This window comes from Sitophilus oryzae, unplaced genomic scaffold, assembly GCF_002938485.1.
Source record: "Sitophilus oryzae breed Bouriz unplaced genomic scaffold, Soryzae_2.0 scaffold_89_pilon_pilon, whole genome shotgun sequence".
NCBI lineage: Eukaryota > Metazoa > Arthropoda > Insecta > Coleoptera > Curculionidae > Sitophilus > Sitophilus oryzae.
The window spans coordinates 194415-220831 of NW_022147527.1; the positions used below are offsets into that span (position 1 = coordinate 194415).

Below are 26417 nucleotides of genomic sequence, written 5' to 3' on the forward strand. Positions count from 1 at the left end.
CCTGTTGGTAATCCAATTTATGTGGTGTAGATTTTAATGAGATGTGACAGAGAATAATATAAATGACCGGTTGACAGACAGAGAGACAAAATCTAAAAGCAGCATACAGTGTTGCCGGTTTTTTACGTTTGTAGGAAAATGTGTGTTGAAAAATATAAGCTATTGTTGAAAAATTAAGCTTTGTTGACGGGGATTCCGAACCGCGGTCCTCATCTATAAAATGGTCTACCGACTTATCGAGTGTCTAAATCAACTCCACTCACGAGATAGCTGATCCATCCCGCCTTGGAACAACAGCAGTTTTCCAATCGTTTACCCGTTCATATACTTACAGCATCTAACGTCGCTTCACTTTGGTGGTCAATCGGGAACCTGTGTATTTGCGTATTTGGTTCGTTGCCCTCTAAGATGATTAATTTCATTAATAATTATTGACAATGTTAGAATTAACAGATTACATTAGCCAGACGCAGCAGCTTAGATGCCAATTTTCTCTTAAGAATAAATATCTACACACAAGTAGACTACATGTAAAATTAGCATATACCACTTAAACAATTTAAGTTTCCCAGCCACTGCTATTCGAATTTCTATATTTATTCAATGACCGCAACCTCTTTGTAAATAAATAAAAAATCTAGCTCTCTCAGTTCAAGTTTGTTCGGGTTTATTTATATGGAAAAATATTTTTAATTATTTCAAAGTGGCCGCCAAGGTGACAAAACTCGATGGGTAAGAATGAAGGTTATAGCAATAGTGGTACCCCCACGTATTGTTTTTTTCTTCAGAATATCGAAGCCTACGCGTTATATGACATTATCCCATTTTTTATTAGTATTTTATTGATGAAGTATTATTTAGACAATATTAGAGACTTGTCTCGCAAAACCAATAATAACTTAACTTATTAATATTTGGAATTTATTTATTATCTTGGATACGTAATAAGCATAACATTTAATCTTTTTTATTCCCACGTAATTTCTAGTGCACGAATACTTGAGGCTGATAATATTTATAAATTTGTAATGACCCCATATTATTTTTATACATTACTAAATAAATAGTAATTTATACTAAAAGCTGCAAGAAAACTTTGTTTACCTTTATATTATTTTTATATATTTACATTTTTATTTTGATATACAGGGTGGTTTGATATATAAGGTGGTTCAGAATTGTATTCGGGAAACTTAGGCAGCATATTCTACAGATAAAAATAAGCAAAAAAGTTCGTATAAATGTATGTTTTTTTAAATGCTTCGTTTTGGAGAAGTTTTATTTTTATTCAGGTTGTTTCCAAATAATTTCTGAACTACAGTCGATATTTGGATAACTGGGTGTTTTTTGACATAAGAAATTTGGATTTCGATGTGTGTCAATATGACTCTTACTCGTGGGGTCGCCACCTACATGTGATTTAACTGTTTTTAAGAATACTTTTTCGTCCGTACCTGTGTAAAACTACTGAGTGAAAAATATACATTTCCGTCATTTTTTACGTAAAAAATGTCTCTTGGTAGAAATCGCTCTGAGCAACCGTTCTCAAGATATTTAGAATGGAAATAGTCAATAAATGTCATTATTGACAAAAATAAAATTATTAAGTTTGAAGGATTAAAATAAATTAAATAATGTTTTTATTTTATTTTTTCAGCGATTGGTCGAGCAAATGCAGCCTCAGCCTTTTAAAACGTTCAGGACTGAATTTCACATGAGTAGCGCTAGTGAACACACATCTACATACACTACTACGACTCATTATAGCAAACAGTAAGTTTTTACATGACACTATTAACTGATTCATCAAAATTCTACTTCATGGAAATTCTTAAATTGATATTTAAATATGTTTCTTAAAATGTCTATAATAAACCTATTAAAATGTTTTATTTAGGTACGTTAAATCTACGAAAACAGAAAATGGAACTACGATTAAAATATCTGATGACCAGCAAAGACATTACACCGACGAAACTGACAAAATCACAAATGGTCGTCCACCCGATAAACACACCACCTTAACGCAAATAATTCAGGAGGTACCTCAAACTTACGGTACCTCCATGCAGTTCTCAGAAATCAAGTCTTTAAAACGCGTCCACAAGGTGCACGAAAGCATCAGCACCGAAAATATAGTAGACGTAGCTGGAATCATCAATCCGTTCACCGGTGAACAAATGACCGTTAGGGACGCCATATCCGAACGAATTTTGGACGTGAGAACTGAAAAAATTATCGCCTCACCCGACGGCACTCAAATCACCATCGAAGAAGCAAAAAGAAAAGGTCTTATCGACCCGAAACTAGCAGATAAACTTCAAAGCCCTTGCGGCGTTAAAGAAGACGGTCGAGAATTAACCCTTCTGGAAGCCATCCAACGAAGACTTTTAGATGCAGAAACCACTTTTGTTGATTCTTCTGAAAAACGTTTAAAGGTAACACACTCCATGACAATCAATCAAGCCATTGATGATGGAAAGGTAGACGTAACTTCAGGAACGTACAAATTAGACAGCGGAGAAATTATCGATATCAAGGAAGCGTATAAAAGAGGTTATTTGCTACAGCACACCGAAGTTAAACTCCAAACGGGAGCTTTGGCACTTGCGGACGTGATAACCCAAGGGCTTATTGATGACGTGACCGGTTGGATCGTCGACAGAAATTCCGGAAATAAGTATCAAATAGACGCGGCGGTTAAATGTAACGTCGTTGAGGGGGATTTAAGGGAAATAGTCAACTCTAAGACAGACTCGAAAGTAACGGTAGTACAAGCGCTAGAAAAAGGAATTCTAAACCCCAAACTAGGTAAGTACGTGTTAGGCCACGAAAAATTATCACTCCTGGAAGCTAAGCGCAGACAGCTAATTGTAAAACCCAAAACGTTAAAAGAACTAGTTGATGATAATCTTATAGACGAAAATGGAAAGATCCTTTCGCCTCTTCACCAAACCAAACTTACCCTTCTCGAAGCAGCAGAACGCGGCGTAATCGATGTAGACCAAATTAAATCTATTTTAGATCATCGTTCTAACGAATTAGTGACTTTATCTGAAGCACTCCAAAGGGGCGTTATATTACCTGATAGCACGTTTAAAAACTCTGTTACGGGAGAGATTTTAACTATTGTCGAAGCTGTGAACAGGGGTTATATTATTTCGGTCGTAAAAAAATCGATATTCGACGTAGATGGGTTCCAACCTCCCGACAAATCCGACTATATTAGTTTTAACGCGGCCTCGGCTAAGGGCTTTATTAGTAATAAGTACGACGGTAGTTTGCTAGTTAATACAAAGAGCGGTAAGTTAGTACCTTTTAGCGACGGTGTTCATTCTGGCGAAGTGAAACCCGAAATTTACGAAATGTTAACTCGAAAAATCGGTATTTTTGAAAATCAGCAAGAACTGAATGTGCTGGAAGCCGTTTTCAAGGGATACGTCGATACGAGAAGCGGCAATTTAATCGATATAAAGACGAATAAAGTGATATATCTCAACGAAGCTATTGCTCAACATTTAATTACTCCAGAAGGAGCGGCTACTCTAAACAGCTTACTAAATTTACATGTATCCACGAAAATTACCCGAACTTTGGTTCAAAGGTATGCTACGGTAACAAGTAAGGACATTACACAAGAAGTTATCACTTATACTGAGGCTCTACGACTTGGGTTAATAAGCAACGAACAACAAACATTTACGGATCCGAAGACAAACGAAATAATTCCTATAGTTCAAGCTATTAGTGAAGGAAAATTGGCACCAGACGTTGAAAATTCTGAAAAAGTTATTACCCCTAAAGGCTCCCATTCGACAATTATAACTATAACCAGCAAGAAAGAATCTCCGATTATAACAGAGGGAATTGTATCAGATAGCAGAAGCTCTACTAGTGAATTTTTAGTCAGTGAAAAGAAATCATCGGAAAAACAAGTATATGAATTGCCTAGCGAGGGATGGACTTTAAACGATGCTATTAACCAAAAATTATTTGATCCCGTAACAGGTCTGTTTATTATTCCTGGAACAGACCGATTAGCGAGCTTTGAGGAGTGTATCAGCTTAAAGCTAATTAACCAGAATTCCGCTACAGTTATTGACCCTATAACCAAACGCCGTCTTATTATAGCGAAGGCTATCGAGAAAAAAATTCTGGATAGTACGGGGCATTACAAAATTGATAACGAAACTCTCACTGTTCAAGAAGCTATTAAGCGCGGTTATATTTTGCTTGAAGAAGTAATTCAAACTGATCAAATTAATCAAAGACTTCTTCAAATCACCAAAACAGAAGGTAAGCCAGCTAAAGTTGAAGTTTCGTCAGTGCTCGATGAATATCCACCTGTCTATACGGAAGTGAAAATGTCTGAAGGTGCAGTTGTTCAGCCAGTGCAAATACAACATGATGCAGTTTTTGACCCAACAACAATCTCGGTTATTTATCCTGAAAAAAGTGAAAAGGTTGAATTAATAACCGCTGTTTTAGACAATAAAATTCCGGCCAATACCGTAAAGGTAACAGATCCGTTCAGCGGTAAACCTTTGGAAATAAAAGAAGCTATTAGAAGAAATATTATTGATCCAGTAAAAGGAAATTACATCGATAAAACAGGCCAAAAAATACCGTTAAAAGAGGCAGCTAAATATGGTATTCTTACTGTAGTTGGTGCTCCAGTGGCTGCCGTCCAAACAATTATGAAAACAATTAGAACATTTTATGTTGTGAATCCCAAAACTGGTGAACAAGTTTCAGGTGAAGTTGCTCTAAAAGAAGGTTTGATAGATTTAGCAACTTATGAGAAGATGAAGGCTGATCTGGACAATGTAGATACGTCAGGAACAACTCATAAACTGAAAACTACAACAACATTTACTTCTACGACAACTTTAAAGATTACAGATCCTAAAACTGGCCAAACATATACTCCTCAAGAAGCGCTAGATCAAGGTTTAATTACTAGCGAGCAGTTAAAAGAATTAGAAGACAAAAATACTCAATCTACTCTTACCATTACTACATTAAAAATCACTGATCCTCAATCAGGTCAAACCTATACTCCTGAAGAAGCACTAAAAATTGGACTTATTACAGAACAGCAATTAAAAGATTTAGAAGATAAATATAAAAATACTGCTGCTCTAAAGATAGCTGATATTAAAACTAATCAGACGTATACTCCAGAGGAAGCTCTGGCTAAAGGAATAATTACTAGTCAACAGTTAGAAGAACTAAAACTGAAGAATGAAGATCACGGAGCTGTAACTCTCAGTATTACTGATTCTAACACTGGCGAAATATATACTCCGCAGGCAGCATTAGAGCGTGGACTTCTTACAAATGAGCAGCTGAAAGAATTTGAAAAGGAATCTCCTGTCTCGGTTATGGATATATCTGACTCTAATATAACTAAGCATCAGAACTTAATAGATATTAAAGAAGTCACAAAGCAACCGACAATAACTAAAACATTGACAACAGATACTCTTAGTTTAGATGATGAATATGGTCCATCTGAAGCTGAAAAAACTCGTGCGAGAATTACAATTGAACCAACATACAGAGTTAAAATTGGAAGAGCACAATCACTCAGCCCCGACCGTGAGGCTAAGAGAACAGTACTGCATAAACTCAGAAAGAGAGTACTGAAATCTAAAGACGCTGTACAGACAGGTCTTCTAGATTCAGAGACCGCTTCTATTTTAGATAATCGTGAAAATTTTGTGAACGATTCAGGGGAGCCTTTAACATTGCAGGAAGCTATTGAAACAAATAAAGTTGACGGTACGCAAGGAACTATAATAGATCCTCAGAGAGGACACAAACTTAACATCACCGAAGCTCTTGAGAGGGGAATCTTAGATCCGGACGGAACCAATCAAGTACTAGTGCCTTTGAACCGTAGTTTAACTGTACCCGAATTAGTTAAACAGGGTCTGATCGATCCCGAAAGTCGTAAAGTCGTCCATCCAGAAACTGGTGCCCATTTAAGTATTAGCGAAGCAATTATCTGTGATATCATTGATCCATTAAGCACTTTAGTGGAAAAAACTGGTGATAAAGTAACCTTAAGCCAAGCCTTAGAAAAAGGAGTTGTTGATGATGAAGAGTCGCTGATTGATACAAGTAGCGGTGTTAAAAAATTAGAAGAAGCAGTTACAGAAAACATATTTGACGAATCATCACAGTCAGGTCCGTTAAATCTACCACCGGCTGGAATGACATTAGATGTAGCTATTCGAAGAGGTCTGGTCAATCCAGATAAAAAAGAAATTGTACATCCCATCACAAAGGATGCTATACCCATTACGGAAGCTATTAATGACAACTTTATAATGTCACTACCAATTCCTGCCGCTCCACATGCTGTTAAAATAGAAGACGCATTAGAATCCGATCTTATAGATACCGATAGTGCAACGTTTAGAAATCCTCAAACTGGAGAGGTATATCCCGTTTCTGAGGCTGTCGAAAAGGGGTTGCTAGTTGTTAAAGATCAAACCGACACTGCTTCCTTTGTAATTTCAAGTCCTGTTACCACCGTAAGTGCAGTTGCCGATACTATTCATACTGTAACAACACTTACAATTGAGATTTTATCAGGTTATGCACTACTAAACAATCATGAAGTACAAAATATTGAAACTGGACAAATAATTTCTATCCAGGAAGCTAGAAAGAGAGGTATAATTAAAGATATTAGCCAAACGAAAAACAAAACCGTTATTAAAGGTAACCATTTATCATTTTCTGATGCCCTTCAAAGAGGCCTTGTCGATATGAATGCTGGAGTTTTTACAGATCCTACTTCTGGCGAAAAAGTTACTATTCAACAAGCTCTACAAGAGGGTAAAATATTAAGTACTCCAGAAATATCGCACGATATAACTGAAACTTCTGCTACAGTATCTACACATAAAACTAGTGAACTTAATATTCACGAAGCTTTTGAAACCATTTATGATGAGAAGACTGAAAAATTTGTTGATCTTAAAGATAATAATAAAGAAATTACATTTAAGCAGGCTTTAGAAAAAGAAATTATAGATCCAAATTCTATTATATATGATGTAACAGCTCAAAGACCCATTACAGTAGAGCAAGCAGTTGAAAAGGGATTAATTGATAGTCAAACTGGTAAAATTAAGGATGATAAGACAGGAAAAAGTATTAATTTTAAAGAAGCTACAAAAAAGGGACTCATAGCTGTCTTAGGAGGATTAGCTTTGCCTGTGGTAGCTCCGGTAGCAGCTGGTGTTGCCGCTGTTCAGGCTGTGAAAGACTATGCCGGTAAAAGAAAGCAAGTTCAACAAGATAAAGTACATGTTTCGAATGTTACCACCGCAAGTCAACAGAAAACATCCACAGTGCATATTTTGAAAAATGAGCAATCTGTATCGAGCGCTGATATTGTTCAAATACTACCAATCGGTGATGCTATTGCACAAAAATTAATAGAACCAAAAATATGCCGCATTATTTATCAGAAAAAGGAACTACCCTATACAGTACAAGATGGATTAGATCAAACTAAAGTTAGCCCTCTTGATGTAATTCAAGTTATAACAAATCATAGAGTTATTCTAGTAGAAGTTCACAAATCTGCCATATTGACCATTTCTAAACAAATGACGGCAGATAAGTTATCCGAACTTGGGTATTATGATAAAAAACGAAGATTATTTTTGGATCCTCAAACTGGTAATCATATAACATTTGAAGAATTAATTTACGAATTAGGAATTATTGATCCCGATACTGTTTTAGTAAAAGATTTAACTAAAAAACCACCTACATACATCACTTTGCACGAAGCTTTAGATAGACCTTTAGTTGATCGACAGACCGGATACATGGTGGACCCAAAAACGGGCAAAAGAGTACCTTTCTTTGAAGCAGTTAAGCTAAGATGGATTATACACGTTGATGATAAACCTAAAGAAAAATATAAACCCATAACCTTGCAGGAAATCGTCAAAACTGATAAATTTGATCCTATTAAAGTTGAAGTGAAACTCGGCGAAGATGCAATTTCACTTATTAAAGCCTTAAATACTAATCTTGTGGATGCAAAATCGGTCACGATTAAAGATCCTAAAAACATGCAGCTGGTACCATATTATGAAGCTGTTGATAAGCAAATCGTTGATCCACAAAGAGGTTTAATTGTAAATACTGCCACCCAAAAACCTATATCATTTTCAGAAGGTTTTCTAAGCGGCTTTGTACTAGCAATACCACGACCCATTTCATTACAAGCTGTCATTCGTAACGGTCAATATGACTCTGAGTCATCCCAAATTAAAGACCGACTGACTAACCAATTAGTATCAGTCAAGGAAGCAGTGGAAAGGCATATTATTGATGATAAAATTAGTGAAATTAAAGATGTTAAAGAAGATACTTATGTTACTTTACAGGATGCCTTAACAAGAAATCTCGTGGATGGCACGACTGGAAAAATTAAAAATACTAAATCCGGCGAGTTAGTGCCACTTGATAAAGCTCTTGAGCTACAGTTAATCCGTACAAAACCTGCTGTTTTCAATTTACTACAAGCCCTTTTGGCAAATTATTACTGTCCCGAAACAGGTCTTATACTAAATCCAATAACGGGAGAGGACATTACTTTAATTAAGGCAATTGAGTGCAAATTGATCGATCCTGTTACAACCAGAATTAAAGACGACAGACGTGGACGTATAATAGAGCTTCATGAAGCTGTTCAAAGTAATTTGATTGACGGAGAAAGAGGATTATTAACCAATCCACTATTAACTTTGGATCAAGCTTATTTGAAAGGTTATATACTTAGTACAGTTTTACCTTGGTCTTTACAAGAAACATTGGCTCAGAAAGTTTATGATGTCAATTCTGGCAAAATTATTTTCAATGATTCCGTTGTCAGCCTTATAGAAGCTATCGATGGAGGTATAGTTAACTCTAATGTTTTGACAGTAAAACATCCACAAACTGGAGATATAATAACTCTAAATGAAGCTATCCAAGCGAAATTGATAGATCCAGTTAAAGGTATAGCATTCGATCCAGTTACTAATACGGAAATGAATCTAGTAGAAGCTCAAGAACGCGGAATCATTGTACCTTATAATACACAGATAACATTACCCGAAGCAGTATTTAAAGGATTTTATGATCCAGCCACAGGTAAATTTATTAATCCCAAAAATAAAGAAAGGCTGAAGCCTTCAAGTGCTATAAATAGAGGGTATGTTGACACTTCTGGTACACTGGTAACTATAGATGAAGAAATTGTAACATTCGATCAAGCTGTAACTGATGGTCTCATTGACACCAACAAAGGTGTTCTCATGAGTTATAACGAACCGGTTGACTTTAATGAAGCTTTCGAAAGAGGTCTGTTTGTAGAAATTCGACCCCCAATTCCTCTGAGCGAAGCAATCGTTAAAGGACTTTACGATGAAGAGACACAACTGTTTTTGGACCCTCAGACAGGTCATTATCTAACTTTGATCGAAGCTATAGAAATAAGCCTAATTGACGTAGAATCCGTTAGTGTTAAAGATACACGTGTTGGTATTTGGCGTAAGATACCCTTGATAGACGCTATACATAACAACTATGTAGACGGGAATACTGGCAAGGTACGAGATTTCTCTAAGGGTGAAAACTATGAAGTTTCGTTGCAGAAAGCCTTTGATTTAGGACTATTAGTTGATAATAAAGCTGCAGTATCGCTTCAAAGAGCTATACACCAAGGTCTGTACGATGAAGCTACTGGAAAAGTCATTGATCCAATAACGAACAGAAAGATAACTTTGCATGAAGCTATGCGGAATTTCAATATCAATCCTCTGCTACCTTGTTACTTCGATAAAAAACAAGGCAAACTATATACGCTTAGTGAGACATGCCGTTTAGGAATTATTGATAAACGTAATGGTACTTTTAAGAAACCATTCAGTGACACCTCAATTACATTATCAGAAGCATTAAACACGGGTCTTATCGTTGATATTGAAACGGCAAACTTTGGACTATATGAAGCTATAGAGATGGGTCTTTACAGCCCAGAAGACGGCCTATTTATACATCCTACTAGTGCTCGGAGGTATACTTTGAAAGAGTCTGTTGAAAATGAACTTATTAATCCTGAAACATCTATAGTAAAGAATAGTAAATTAAACAAATATGTTACCTTGACTGCGGCAATAGAGTCTAAATTAATTGATGATGAACTAAGCGTATACATATTACCTCATGGCAAAACGATAGATTTTATCGAAGCGAAAAACAAAGGTTTCATAGTTACATCTCATACTCCGCTTACTTTAGAGGAAGCTATACAAAACTGTCTTTACAGACCAGATTCCGGAAAGTTTGTTGATCCTTTGAATGGAGAATTTTATGACATAAAGCAAGCACTGATTAGCAAATTTATTGATCCGCAAACTACAGCTTATAAAGACCTTACGAATAATACCAATAAGCCACTGCTTTTAGCTATTCAGGAAGGAAAGATTGATGTCGAAAATGGAATAGTTTTGGATTCGAAATCGAAGAAAGCCTATAATTTTGATGAAGGTTTAAAGAAAGGCATCTTAGTGACACTGGATAAACCTCTAGAAGAAACATTTGAACAACAAACCGTCACTGACAGTTCCGCTGCTCCAAAACCAATCCGCGAATGTGCCTTAGAAGAAGCTATTAGGTTAGAACTAGTAAATCCCGAAATAGCGGTTACCAAAGATCTGCAAACTGGTAGGTTTAAAACCGTTGCTGACGCGATTAAAGACGGTGAGTTAGAATTAAATAAAACGATTATTTTTGATGTTAAAACTACAGCGGTTAAATCCCTTATTATTACGTACGATCAAACTGTTATTATATATTTAAAAGAACCTTTAACATTTAGACAAGCGATAGACGCAGGTTTCCTAAACGTAAACACGGGTAAATTTTCGGTGACTAGCGTAAACGAAGAAGTATCCCTCAAAGATTCAATAACCCTTGGGTTTATCGATCCTGATAGTGTGCTGATTAAAGATGCCAATAAAAAGAAATTGATAAAACTGCCGGAAGGCTTCAGAAAAGGTCTGATTGACGCTGAAAAAGGCAATGTGCTGGATAGCGCCACCTCTAAACTGTATTCTTTGCCGGTAGCACTGGATACTGGTCTACTAATTACGCCAAATGTAGGGTTTACCCTGATAGAATCGATAATTTACGGCATTTATAACCCTACAACGGGTTGTTTTACGGATCCATTTACTACTACGAATATAATAAATAGGAAAAAACTTACACTTATTGAAGCTATTGACGAAAATTTGATAGATCCTAGTAGCACAGTGGTTAAAGATTTGGAATCTGGTACAATAGTGTCGCTCTTATCAGGAATAGAATCGAAGGTGGTGGACGGTGTGGCAGGTAGACTCCACGACGTACCTGAAAAGAAAGCATATGACTTTAATAAAGCTCTGGAGAAGGGCTTAATTTTAGCCGCCGAACAGCGGGTAAGTGAACTTTTATTGTTTTATTGGGCTGCCTCAGCATATTGTTTTAGTTCTGTATAATGTTTTCAATTTATAAATTTGTCTAGTTTGCATGTGACTAGTGTTTAATTGATAATATTATCGCTTCAAACATACGTTTAATTTTCACATTATCACACCTTTCCAACGATTAACCTCCCTTTTTTTCGGTATCTAAATTTAATATTGCTTTTCAACACATTTACACCTAATATGATTTTTTCCAGCTTCTGGCCCTCCCGAGAGTTTATCATTTTTATGTCGTGGCGTCGCCGCCTGTCGTTATCAACATTCTGCATTCGAAAAGGCATTTAGACCGCCGCAATGCAATTTTGCACATCATGTAACCTGGATTGGCTTAATACGTCTACACGCTTCATTTGTGTCTCAGATTTTAAAATAGTACTGGCACTTAATATTACTGGTAAAGATTATCGAGCTATTTTAAAGTCTGATCACTGCATTGACAGTTCCATCATCATGGCTATTTGAGAAATCAGTAAATTTTTACTGTTACAAAATTCTAATTATTCATTTAGTAATATAAAAAATAATTATTTAACAGTAAGTAACAAATTATATATCTAATAGAAGTCTTGTACTCTAATAATAATTTGTAATGGATATAATGTAACAAAAAATAACCTTTAAACAATAAGTAGTTAGATATAATCACTTCCACTACTTACTTTAACAATTAATTTAAACAAATTTATATTTAATTTTAGATAATTTTTGAAGGACATTTAATGATTATATTTCAGTTGTTTATATACATTTTATTTACAGGTTTTTATATCATGTTTATAGGTAAAACAAAAATAATATATATATATATTTTATTTTGTCAACTAACATTAAAATCTCATATATGTGTGCTTGCTTCAGAATGCATGAGATAGGTTAAGGGGTATGTTTAGCTGTAGGCTAAATATTCCTGTATTTATTATATAAGTTTAGTATTGTTATAGGTATAAGCACGTGTTAGCTATTCAGTCATACTTAGCTATGCTAATATTTTTTAATTTTCTAAATAGCTAATAAGTACTAAAACCAAATAGATATACTAATTATAATTATACAATTACAGCAAGCCGTTGAAGAAAAGTACAAGCTTTGCGATGAAACTCTTTCCAAACTTTTACACTGGATCGGAGAAGTTGAGGATAAGATTGCTTCTCAAGATGTTATTCACGAGGTTGAAGAAGAACTAAGAAACCAAATTAATACAATGAAGCAAATTAAAGATGATTTGGATCAACATTCAGGCCAAGTATCTCACTGTGGAGATCAAGTTAAACAGTTAGTTTTGACAGCTGGAGATATTCTATCCAAAAGTGAAGTGTCCGCTCTTGAAAAAAGTGGACGAAATTTGAAGACCCGTTACGATAAGGCTGTCGATAAGACAGATAAATTACTAAGACGCCTTTTGGCTTCCAGAGATGAATTAGGCAAGCTTAAAGGAGAGCTGAACGTTTTCTCGTCGTGGCTTGGAAAAGCGAGAAGAATCCTTGAAGATAAAGAACGCGCTTTGACCGATCTACAAAGGCTGGACTCCAGTGCTGACAGCACAAAAGAATTTGTTAGTGATGTTATCGCCCATCAAGCTGACCTTAGGTTCATCACTATGTCGGCTCAGAAATTTGTTGATGAAGGAAAAGTAATACAGTTATTTTGTTTTTAAATTATTTTACTATATTTTTTATGTTCCAGGAATATCTAAACATTTTGAACGACTTTAGAACATCATTGCCATCTCGTCTTCCTCATATCGAACCTTTATCTACCCAGGAGTCTCCAGTTCGTAGCGAAATTTCACTAGTTACTCAACAATACAGAGACTTGCTAAACAGGGCTAATAATTTATCTGATCGCTTCTCTGGTGTAGGTGGACGTCAGAGGGAATACTCTGACGCAGTAGATCGCGCGAGGCAATGGCTTCGAGAAGCTGAACCTCGTGCTAACAAGCTGCTTAATGAGGCTATCGGAGGAGACCCGAAAACTGTCGAAGACCAGTTACAAAGAGCTAAAGCTCTTAATAACGAGTTTGTTACCAATGGAAAATTAATTGACGGTGCCAAATTGGTAAGTTTTTAAACGACATTTTAGATAGTAATGCTATACTGTATAAAATATTATTTCTAGGCCACGGCTGCGTTAGTAAAATCTCTTGAAGGACAAATTTCACCGTCCGAAATCAATCGCCTGGAATTTCCTGTTCAAGAACTTGAACACAAATACAATCAACTTAGCAGCGCTATTGCTAGCCGTTGTCAAGAGCTCGATACTGCTCTTATTCAATCGCAAGGTGTTCAAGACGCTCTTGACGGCATCATCGATTGGCTAAATCAAGCTGAAAACCAATTCAAAAACATCCAACGACCCGCATCTTTAATTCAAGAAAGATTGGACGAACAACTTAGAGAACATCGTGTATTCCAGTCTGATATTGACACACATATTTCATCAATTGATTCCGTTTATTTATCAGCTAACGAATTAATTGTTTCGACCAGTAATGCACGCGTAGCGAAGAAAATCGAAGGAAAACTGAATGACGTTAAAACTCGATTTGAAAAGCTTTTCGATCGCGTTCAAAGTAGGGGCATTTTCCTTGGAGAAGTCAACAGGGATTTAGTGGCTTTTAATAACCAAGCTGCTAAGTTCGACAAATGGTACCACGAAATAATGGAAATTATTGATTCGCGCGACTTAGCTAAACTTCCCGATGAGCAATACGCTTTGCAAATGAAAGAAATAGCCAGAAATCGTGAAGATAACCGTGCTTTGTTTGAGGAAGTTGTTGGCATTGGAAAAGATTTACTTAATAAGAGGGATGTTACTGACACTGCTAACGTTAGAGATCGTGTAAAGAACATGGAGACGCAATGGCGAGATCTTGAGAACCTTATGGAAGAAAAATCAAAATTGTCGAAATTACGTGCAGAACAACACAACGCTTATGAATCCTTGAAAGACGAAGTACTAAGTTGGTTATCCAGAATGGAAACAAAATTAGCCCGCTTAGATATAGTGGCCGTCCATCTTGATACTTTGAAGAAACAGAACGAAGAACTGAAACCAATTGCGTCAGAATATAAGAGCTACTCATCAACTATTGACAGAATTAATGACATTGGCATTGCGTATGACAGTTTAATAAAGGGCGATCGACCAGATTCACCAACTAGGCGTAAAGGTTACAGTCCCACTAAAAGAATCTCTGGACGTCGCCCATCTCAAGATGGTCGCTCACCCTCACCAACTAAAGGCCTTAGTCCATTATCACCAGGCGGATCAAGCGGATTTTCTTCTCGCAGATCCAGTCAAGATGGTTTCCACTTGGAAGAGTTGTCTCCTGTTCAACAGCAACTCTCTGAGATTAACAACAAATACTCTCTTCTTGGTGTCAAAATTAATGATCGCCAAGCTGAAATCGATTCTATACGCGAAGAGTTAAGAAAACAACAAGATAATTTGAAAACACTTAGTGCCTTTTTAGATAAAATTCAAAGACAATTACCCAAGGATGCTGTTCCGAATACTAGAGATGAGGCAGACAAACTTAACAAACAAATCAAACTGGTATTAGAGGAAATGTATGAAAAACAGTCTCTTCTAGACACTACTAATAGTCAAATAAAAGATTTGTTGAAACGTAAGGCTGGTGCTATAGGTGCTGATAATCTTCACGACGAGCTTGAAGATGTTATGTCTCATTGGAAGAGTCTTAGCGATCATCTAAAGAACCGTATTAAATTTATGGAAGATATGAAGGAATTCCACGATACACATGACTCTCTTGCTTCATGGTTAGGTGCTAAAGAACGCATGTTAACAGTACTTGGCCCTATATCCAGCGATTCGCGTATGGTTCAATCTCAAGTACAACAAGTACAGGTGCTACGTGAAGAGTTCCGATCCCAACAACCCCAATTGCAACATCTTATTGACGTTGGAGATGATGTTTTATCATACTTGGAACCAAGATCTCCTGATCATCAGAAAATTAACAACAAATTAACAAACATTCAACAAAAGTGGGCCGATATATTAAGTAAACTAGAAGAACGCGCAGATTCCTTGGGAGCTGCAGCAGATACTAGCAGAGAGTTTGATGCACAGTTAACCAGACTTAGGGATGCCTTGCAAGGTATTTCAGATAATCTGGATGAAGTTTCTTACGAAAAAGAACCAGAAGAGCAATTAAGAAAAGTGGAGAATTTGGAAAGACAACTTGAGGGTCAGCGGCCTTTGTTAGCTGATCTTGAAGCTAACGGTGCTCATCTATGTGATGTCCTTAGTGATCCCGCATCCAGAGCTGATATTCAAGCTAAACTTGCATCTGTTGATCGTCAATATAGGGCACTGCAAAAGAAACTTGATCTTAAGAAGGCTGAAATTGAAGGCTGTCTTCGTGATGGGCGTCAGTTTGAAGCTTCTTGTTCAAAAACTCTTGGTTGGTTATCGGACGAATTAGGATCTTTCAGTGAACGCCTTTTAATATCCGCTATCAGAGATGTTCTGGAACAACAACTTGCTCACCATGAACCCATTTATCGGGATATTTTAGCTAGAGAACACGAAGTGATTATGCTTTTGAACAAAGGTCGGGAAATGGTTTCTCGTCCAACTAAAGGAGACACTAGAAATTTGCAGAGAGAACTTGATAAGATTCAACAATCTTGGGATAAATTACGCAAAGAGGCTGTTGATAGACAAACTCGCTTACAAACGTGCAAGGAACATTGTCGTAAATATTATACTGCCTTAGAATCATTCCTTCCTTGGTTAAGACAAGCTGAAGATAAAATTGATTCATTTAGACTTCAATCTTTTGAAAAGAAACACATTGAGAAACAACTTAAGGAAATTCAAAGCTTTAGAAATGAAATATGGAAAAAATCTGGGGAATATGAAAACACTAGATCACTTGGTGATACTTTTGTGTCATCTTGTGATATTGACAAGGAAGTTGTGAAAAACGAATTACAAGAACTTAAAGAACGCTGGGAAAAACTTAACAATGATCTTATACTACGCACACAAGCTCTCGAAGATCAAGCCAGAAAGCTTTCAGATTTCAATGAAAATCTCAGAGATCTCAAACACGGTCTTGAACGATGTGAAGATAACCTTGCTGCTCATGATGCTCTAGGTGGTGCCTCAAGAGATCCAAAACTTTTAGATAGAATTAAATCTTTAAGAGAAGAGACAAGTAAACTCAAAAAACCCTTGCAAAGTCTTCGTAATCAAGCTGGAGATTTGTGTCAAGAAGCCGCTGACGTTGGAATCGATGCTAATCATCTAAAATATGAAGTGGAAAACATTGGGGATCGTATTAACGATTTGCAAGGAAAACTAGACGATCGTTGCTCAGAATTACAATCTGCCGCTACTGCAGTGACACAATTCAATGATAAAGTTAAAGGCTTATCTCATGACCTCTCTGGACTTGAAGCTGAATTAGACAACATGAAACCACCTGCAAGAGATGTAAAAACCGTTCGTGGACAAATCGATGATGTTAACAAATTTCTTAACAAAATTAATAAAGCTTCAAATGATGTAGATGACGCTATCCAAGCAGGTGAAAGATTGGTTGACAGTGGTTTCGCACCTGATACCGCTCAAACTCGCCAACAAGTAGATACGTTAAAGAAACAACTTGGAAAACTTGACGACAGAGCGCATAATAGAGAAAAAGAACTTGAATCTACCCTCAAAAAACTTGAAGATTTCTATATTAACCATGCGGAAGTTTTGGATGGATTAGGCAATGCATCCGATCAGATACGTAAACTAAAACCTATAGGATCCGATGTTGATGGTATTAGAGCCCAACAGAAAGATTTCAAGAAGTTTAGAGCAGGCACGATCGAACCTCTTAGCAGAAATGTAGAAAGTTGTAACAGATTCGGCCAAGGGTTAATCCAATCAGCCGCTCCTGGAGTCAACACTCAAGCACTGGAGAGAGATTTAGAAAAAATGAATGATCAATGGAATACCTTGAAAGAAAAAATTAACGATCGTGAGCGTAGACTTGATATTGCCCTATTACAATCAGGCAAATTCCAAGAAGCCTTAGATGGTCTTGCGAAATGGCTGGCAGATACAGAAGACCTTGTTGCTAATCAAAAACCACCATCTGCCGATTACAAGGTTGTTAAAGCCCAATTACAAGAGCAGAAATTCCTTAAGAAAATGTTACTCGACCGACAAAACTCCATGTCTTCCTTATTCAATATGGGCAATGAAATTGCTAAAGAAGCTGATCCCGTTGAAAGAAAAGCGATAGAAAAACAACTCAAAGACCTCATTGGACGGTTTGATGCTTTAACTGATAACGCACAACAGCGGACTCTTGCTTTGGAACAAGCTATGAAGGTAGCTAAAGAATTCCAAGATAAACTAGTTCCATTGCAAGAATGGTTAGAACGTAGTGAAAAGAAGGTTAGAGACATGGAACTCATTCCTACCGATGAAGAAAAGATTCAACAAAGAATTCGCGAACACGATGCGTTGCATAATGATATTTTAAATAAGAAACCTGATTTTAGAGAACTTACTGATATTGCATCTAACTTAATGTCTCTCGTGGGTGAAGATGAAGCTGCCACTTTGGCTGATAAATTGCAAGAAGTTACTGACAGATATGGCAATCTTGTTGAAGCCAGTGAAAATATCGGACAGCTGTTATCAGCTTCTAGACAAGGTTTGAGACATTTAGTTTTAACTTACCAGGACCTAGCTGCATGGATGGATGCCATGGAACAAAGATTAGCAAGGTATAAAGTCCTTGCTGTTCACACTGATAGATTGCTTGAACAAATGGATGACCTGACGGCCCTAACTGAAGATATTGCGGGACGCCAAGCCGATGTTGACGGCACTGTAGATTCTGGAGTTGAACTCATGCGTCATATATCATCTGATGAAGCTTTACAACTGAAAGATAAACTTGATTCTCTTCAACGTCGTTACAATGATCTCACTTCTCGAGGTTCTGATTTACTTAAACATGCGGAGAACTTGTTACCTGTGGTGCAGAAATTCCATAACAACCATAACCGCCTTGTTGAATGGATGCAAGGAGCTGAGTCAATTTTACAATCCGCTGAACCAAACGAAGGAGATATTGCACGTTTAGAACTCGATTTACAAGAACTTAGACCTGTATTGGAGACCATAAATATTTTGGGACCCCAGTTATGTCAAGCTAGCCCTGGAGAAGGCGCTGCCACCATCGAAGGTTTAGTAACTAGGGATAACAGACGTTTTGATGCAATCGCCGAACAAATACAAAGACGAGCGGAAAGAATTCATCTAGGCAAACAGCGAGCTTTGGAAGTTACTGGAGATATCGATGAACTTTTGGAATGGTTCAGAGAAGTTGAAAATCAAATTAGAGATGCCGAAAAACCATCCGCCGAACCAGATTTAATAAGAGTACAATTAAAAGAGCATAAAGCTTTGAACGATGACATTTCGAGTCAGAAAGGAAGAGTTCGTGATGTTCTTTCAACTGCTAAGAAAGTTCTGAGAGAAAGTCCACCAAGTGAGGACACTTCCCTTATCAGAGAAAAAATGGAGGATCTTCGTGAAGCTATGGACACTGTGTCAGCTTTAAGTTCTGATAGGTTGGGTATTTTAGAACAAGCTCTCCCATTAGCAGAACACTTCCACGATACCCATGTCGTTCTAGCGAATTGGCTGAGTGACATGGAAGAACAAGTTTCTATGCTTTCTATGCCCGCTCTTCGCCCTGATGCTATAGCTCAACAACAAGATCGAAATGAAATGTTTTTGCAATCTATTAATGAACACAAACCTCTTATTGACAAACTTAACAAGACAGGTGAAGCTCTGATTAAACTGTGCAATGAGGACGATGGAATCAAGGTACAAGAACTTTTAGATAACGACAATTCTAGATATGCAGCGTTGAAACTTGAACTTAGAGAACGTCAACAGGCATTAGAACAAGCTATGCAAGAAAGCTCTCAATTTTCTGATAAATTGGAAGGAATGTTACGTGCCCTGACTAACACTGCTGATCAGGTTAATAACCAAGAACCAATTTCTGCCCATGTACCGAAAATCCGCGATCAAATAGAAGACAACGATGCAATTGTTAGCGATTTAGACAAAAGAAAAGAAGCTTATGCAGCAGTAAAACGTGCAGCTGACGATGTTATTAACAAAGCAGGAAATAGAGCAGATCCAGCCGTGAAAGATATTAAACGCAAACTGGACAAACTAAAGACGCTTTGGGATGACGTTCAAAAGGCCACCAAAGATCGTGGTAATTCTTTGGAAAATGCTTTAGATGCAGCTCAGAAATTCTGGAAAGAGTTACACGCCATTATGGCCACTCTTAAAGACTTAGAAGATTCATTAGTGAGTCAAGAGCCTCCTGCAGTTGAACCTAAGGCTATTCAAGAACAGCAAGTAGCGCTGCAAGAAATTCGACAGGAAATTGATCAAACTAAGCCCGAGGTCGATCAAGTAAGATCATCTGGTCAGAAATTAATGAAACTATGCGGTGAACCCGACAAGCCAGAAGTCAAGAAGCACATTGAAGATCTAGATAATGCTTGGGATAACATCACAGCTCTGTATGCTAAACGCGAGGAGAATCTAATTGATGCTATGGAGAAGGCCATGGAGTTCCATGAAACATTACAAGTAGGTTTTTTATAATTATTGTTAGTAGATTTAAATGCTGATGATGATGATGTTCTAGGACTTACTGGCCTTTTTGGATAAAGCTGAGAGGAAATTCGAAAAAATGGGTCCACTTGGAACCGATATTGATGCAGTTAAGAGACAGATTGACCAACTAAAGGGTTTCAAAGCTGAAGTTGATCCGCATATGGTAAAAGTTGAGGCGCTCAATAGGTTAGTACAATTTATATTACAACTTGAAATATGTACAGTCTTTATAGAACATTGTATTATTTAATACTAACTCTATTTTTCTTATATTTCCGATGGACTACAGGAGTCTTATAAGGCAAGAAACTTTTGGTTTTTCCGTATTGCAAGCTGTGTTTCTGTGTTAATGCATTTATTGGTGTAAAGGCTTCTTTTTTTGCGATATAAGCAAATATTTTAAAATTTAATAGAAAAGTTATATAAAAAAAAAATGATTCCGTTTGATTATAGCATGCATATTTGTTTTGATATAATTGTAATTCAATAATATTTTTTCGGTTTACTTATATGGTATTTCTAATCTAAATCTAAAACTATAAAATATTTATAAATCTATTATTTCTTATTACCTTTGTTTTAATATGTTTAGCATGACTTTAAAATAATGAAATAAGTATTCTGTCAGTGTCTAAAATTATGCTCTTCAAGCTTTGTGTAGCCAAATTTTGCTTGATAAGCTTAAGAATCTTTCGAATTAATTATAAATAACTTAAAACTACATTTTTCTTTACAATCAGCTTCAATTATTATAAAAACAAATTAACTCAAAGTATACAACACCTGTAATTAATAATAATATCCAATCCATCCTAATTTTGAGATGATAAACTAAAAAAACTTTTAATGTTTTTATATTTATTTAAATATTTTACTAAAAAATCTCTAGTTTTAAAAATAAGCAAAGAAAATTTAAGATAAAGTTAGATAATAAGTTATTTAGTAATTAATTCGTTATAGGATTCTACTTAAATATCTATCTGGTACAATTAACTGTAAGATAATATTTATTATCATTTCTGCTTGCTGCAATAGTTACGTTTGTTTTATTAAATTATTAATATTTGATTTTTTTAACAGGCAAGCTCAAGAACTCACTGAACGCACATCAGCCGATCAAGCAGCAGCAATTAAAGAACCTCTATCTGCTGTTAATAAGCGCTGGGATGATTTGTTGCGCGGCATTGTGGAAAGACAAAGACAGCTAGAGAACGCTTTGTTACGTCTGGGACAATTCCAGCATGCTCTTAATGAACTATTAGTTTGGATTTCAAAGACTGATAAAACTTTGGATGAGCTTAAACCTGTTGCTGGTGACGCTCAAGTTCTAGAAATTGAATTAGCAAAACTCAAAGTGTTGATTAATGATATTCAAGCTCACCAGACTAGTGTAGATACGCTTAACGATGCCGGTCGACAAATCATTGAAAGTGGCGAAGATCGTCACGAAGCCTCCGCTACCCAGGATAAACTGAATACTCTAAATACTCAATGGCGGGCGTTAATGCAAAAGGCTGCCGATCGCCAACGGGAGCTCGAGGATGCTTTGACCGACGCTCATAGATTTAATGCAGAAATTCAAGACCTGCTCTCTTGGCTGGGCGATGTTGACGGTATTATCGCTGCTTCGAAACCAGTCGGTGGACTTCCAGAGACGGCTTCAGAACAACTTGAACGTTTTATGGAAATTTACAATGAACTTGAAGAAAATAGACCAAAAGTTGAAACGGTATTAGCTCAAGGCCAAGAATACCTAAGAAAGGCACCACCGAATTCTGCATCTAATTTACAGCACAACTTGAAAACATTGAAGCAGAGATGGGACTCTGTCACAGCTAGAGCAAATGACAAGAAGATCAAACTTGAAATCGCTCTTAAGGAAGCGACAGAATTCCATGAATCATTGCAAGCATTTGTTGACTGGTTAACAAATGCCGAGAAAATCCTAACTAGCCTTAAACCGGTTTCAAGAGTACTGGAAACTGTCCAACAACAGATAGAAGAGCATAAAGTATTTCAGAAGGATGTCAGTGCTCATCGAGAAATTATGCTTGCCCTTGATAAGAAAGGAACACATTTAAAATATTTCAGCCAGAAACAAGATGTTATTTTGATTAAGAATCTTCTCATTAGTGTCCAGCACAGATGGGAACGAGTAGCATCTAAATCGGCGGAACGTACAAGAGCTCTAGATTTAGGTTACAAAGAGGCTAGAGAGTTCCACGACTCGTGGTCTGGTTTGATGAATTGGTTGGAAGAAACTGAACAAAACTTGGACGATTATATGGCTGATACCGCCGGAAATGATCCGGAGAAAATCAAAGCTCGTCTTACCAAACACCAAGAATTCCAACGAGCTTTATCAGGTAAACAGGCGACATATGATTCCGTAATGAAAAATGGCAAACAACTTAAAGATAAGGCCCCGAAAACCGATGAGCCTACTCTTAAACAAATGCTTGCGGATTTGAAAAATAAATGGACTGCCGTTTGCAATAAGAGTGTTGAGAGACAAAGAAAATTGGAAGAAGCTCTACTATACTCTGGTCAGTACAAAGATGCTATTGCAGCTCTTTTGGATTGGCTAAAAAGGGTAGAGAAGGAATTGTCTCAGGATAGCCCAGTTCACGGTGATTTGGACACTGTTAATCATTTGGTGGACTTGCACAGACAATTCGAAAAAGAATTGGAAAAACGAAATGACCAAATGGAATCGGTTATGCGAAGCGGACAAGAATTAGAACGAACAGCAAGTAAACACGATGCGGCTAATATAAGGAAACAACTTACCGAACTTACCCAACTCTGGGAGTCTGTAACTGGTTTGACGCATCTTAAAACCGATCGTCTCCATGAGGCTCTCAAAGAAGCCGAAAAACTTCACAGGTCGGTCAATATGATTCTCGACTGGCTTTCCGACGCCGAAATGAAGCTTCGGTTTGTTGGAAACACTCCAGAAGACGAGGCTGCCGCTTACGAACAACTCAAAGCACTTGATGAATTCCGTGTACAACTCAATGAGAAGGAGCTCGAGAAAGATCAGACAATCGACTTGGCTCATAGGATTCTCGCCAAAGCCCACCCCGATGCCATCAACGTGATCAAAAACTGGATTAAGGTAATACAGTCCAGGTGGGAAGAAGTGTCCCAATGGGCTCTTCAACGCCACCAGAAATTATCCACACACATGCAATCTTTACGTGATCTGGACGAGTCGTTAGAAGAACTCATCCAATGGTTATTGGGACTGGAAAATAATCTCATAGCTCTTAAAAGGGAAGAACTGCCAATGGACATTCCTGCCACTGAACAGCTCATTGCTGATCACAAGGAATTCATGGAAAATACTCAAAAGCGACAGGGAGAAGTGGACAGAGTTTGCAAGGCTAGACAAGTGAAACCAGCCCAGGGACCAAGAGACGTTAAGAAATTCGGAAAGGGCAAAGGACCTGTGTATGTATACTATAATCATAATTGTTTGTTTTTACATTTATTGATAATACAGTAACGATTACTTTTTTCATATTGTAATGTAGTAGGTAGTTGTGCAATGTCAGGAGTTTCAGATGGTATTTTGATATTTTTAATGATTATATAAATTCGACTGAGAGATATTAAGAGCAAAAAACTTCACTACTTTTTTGCTCCTTATCGACCTTCATATGCTTAAATATAATTGCAGACTGTTACCTTCTGGAATATCCTGTTTTATTTTCTTTTGTGATAATATGCTTACTGTGTTTAATTTTTGTTTTCTTGTATGCACGAGTTTATGTGTTTTATCATTCTTTGTTGCTTCTTCCTTCAGCCGTGGCTCACAGCACGATCTTCACGAACATTCAACTGATTATGGCAATCTTGGTCGCAAACAAAGGTATGTTTAATGTGCATATACATCCTCTACAAAACTCTCATTACATCTGAAGTACTTGCAAATTCATTAAAATAGGATAATAAGTGTTTTGTGATACTTCTATTGCTAGTTTAGTTGCTACTTAATTGCTTAATTTATTTTTTGCTTCTTTGCTTTATTGTGATATTTTTGGCTTTTATATTGTGTTGATTGTTTTTTTTTTGTTATTTTAGCTTCAAAGGGTCTCGAGATTTGTTGTCCCAACGTGGAAGGTTAGCATACTTTATTTTTTTCATTGGTGGAGGATTTTGTAACATAATTAATTATTTTACTCGTATTGGTTTCAAAATATATTTAATCAAAACTTTTTTCAAGACAATTTTTTTTCATCATTTTTTTTAAATCGAACGAGTCTTGCGTAGAGTTTAGAAGTCCAAAGAACTTTAAAGAATCAAATATATAGTGTTCAGGTACCTCCTCCTTTAATGATTATTTAATATGAGTTTTGATAAACTATATTTTGAATCAACTGAAGTTTCAAATTTCTTTGAAAAAATGGTATTTTGTATAACGATTTCGTTATCACTATACCGGGTGCGTCTCAAAAGTGGCTCACCTCTATAACTTTCTTATTTTTTCAGATAAAAAAACGAGATTTAGTTTGTTAGTATATGACATAAATTAGAACTGATTGACATATTCAATTGTTTTCGGTCACTTTCTGTTTCACCGGAAATTAGTACAACTTTTGATTTTTAAATGGCACCCTCAACTGGGGATTCCGAAATCCCGATATTAAATCCCGGCTCCTGAAATTCTCGAAAAATTGAAATGCCCAATTTAAAATGATACGACTTTATACACTTTAGTCTCTCAAAGATCACATTTTATTTAGACTATGCAGAACGTCAATATCTATAAGTGATATTTCCGTGTTTGCTATTTTTTATTTTATTGTTTTTTCTATTTATTAAATATGAATGTTACTTTGTTTTGTCTATTTTAATAAAATTCTTTTCTCATTTTTTTTGTGTTATTATGTAGCTGCATTTTTTTGAGTATTTCTTTAGATTAAATTTCTCAGTCTGATAGTCAATCTCAGATTGTAGGTTCGGAATCTCAGCATTATAGGTTCTAATCCCGGGATTACAAAACAGGATCCCGATTCCGAAAATTATAAACCCTAATCTGAATAGAATGACATATGATATGTCAACTTTTGACATTTTCACATATGGTTTATTTGAAACATGCGGTGCATAACGACAATTTGACTCGAAATACCAAGTGTGTGGTACCAAATTATTCATAAAAAAATTCTTTTTACCAATATGTTAATCAGCCACTCTAGTTCCATTTGAAAACAGTGAGATATGATTAAAAATATGAGTTGGGCATCTTTTAACCGGCCAGGACAAAACACTAAAAACATTCCTCCATTAAAAATTAGTATTTTTAACACAGCCATGGTACTCTAAATTGAAATTTAAAATACGATATTTTTTTAAGCGAATATGTCAAAAGTAGACATGAGATGTCAGTCTATTCAGAATGTCATTTTCTATCAAAGAAAGTAAAAAACACCTGGATGCTATTTAAAAATGAAAAGTTGTAGTTATATCCGGTGAAACAGGAAGTGACCGAAAAGAATTGAACACGTCAGTCAATTCTAATTTATATCATATACTAACATACCAAATCTCGTTTTTTTTATCTGAAAAAATAAAAAAGTTATAGGGGTGAGCCACTTTTGAGACGCACCCGGTATACAGGCTTTTCAATAAATTATTTCAAATTTTGTAATTGCATATTTTTTCTTGTTTTTACATATTGTATAAATATTAGTTAAATTGGCAACAGGTCAGATTATAATTATTAATGTATATAATATTATATCAATTAAATATTAAAAAAAAATTGTTACTGTTGCAACTGTACATATTTTCAATGACCAATGACTATAATCAAATAAAACCTATTTTTATAACATATTATTTACATAATATTTATGCAAAAATACTAACAAAACTAACCATTTGGGATTTACGATTTCTTTATCATAAAATATCATATATTTTTCCATACTTTTGGTTCTCGTTATCCATTTTTAAGGTGTATTTGAAATCAAGTATTACCAAATCTAATTTAAGGACGTAATACTTGAATTCAATTAGTTTAGTAGAGCATTTAGTACAGAACTGTGTTGAGTGTTGCATGTTGCTTTATTCAACAGCCGCACCAGTCCAGGCAGAGAGCTCAGTCCAGAATATGGATACCCTCACATTGGGCCAAGGTTCCCTCCATCTGGAAGGTACATTATCATTTTTCAATAT

At 36.2% G+C, this 26417-nt stretch overlaps 1 protein-coding gene across 1 annotated transcript in view; it reads left to right on the forward strand.

The window, feature by feature from the left end:
• Positions 1-26417, forward strand: part of LOC115890619 (microtubule-actin cross-linking factor 1) — a gene marked incomplete in the record, with an annotated part of 244898 nt that overhangs the window by 187776 nt on the left and 30705 nt on the right. Inside the window, 11 exon segments of the mRNA XM_030910899.1 lie at positions 1658-1773; positions 1898-11498; positions 12607-13176; positions 13230-13601; positions 13662-20204; positions 20263-20417; positions 20521-20532; positions 21312-23684; positions 24040-24105; positions 24318-24356; positions 26318-26395. Of these exon segments, the coding sequence (XP_030766759.1) occupies positions 1658-1773; positions 1898-11498; positions 12607-13176; positions 13230-13601; positions 13662-20204; positions 20263-20417; positions 20521-20532; positions 21312-23684; positions 24040-24105; positions 24318-24356; positions 26318-26395 (19925 nt within the window).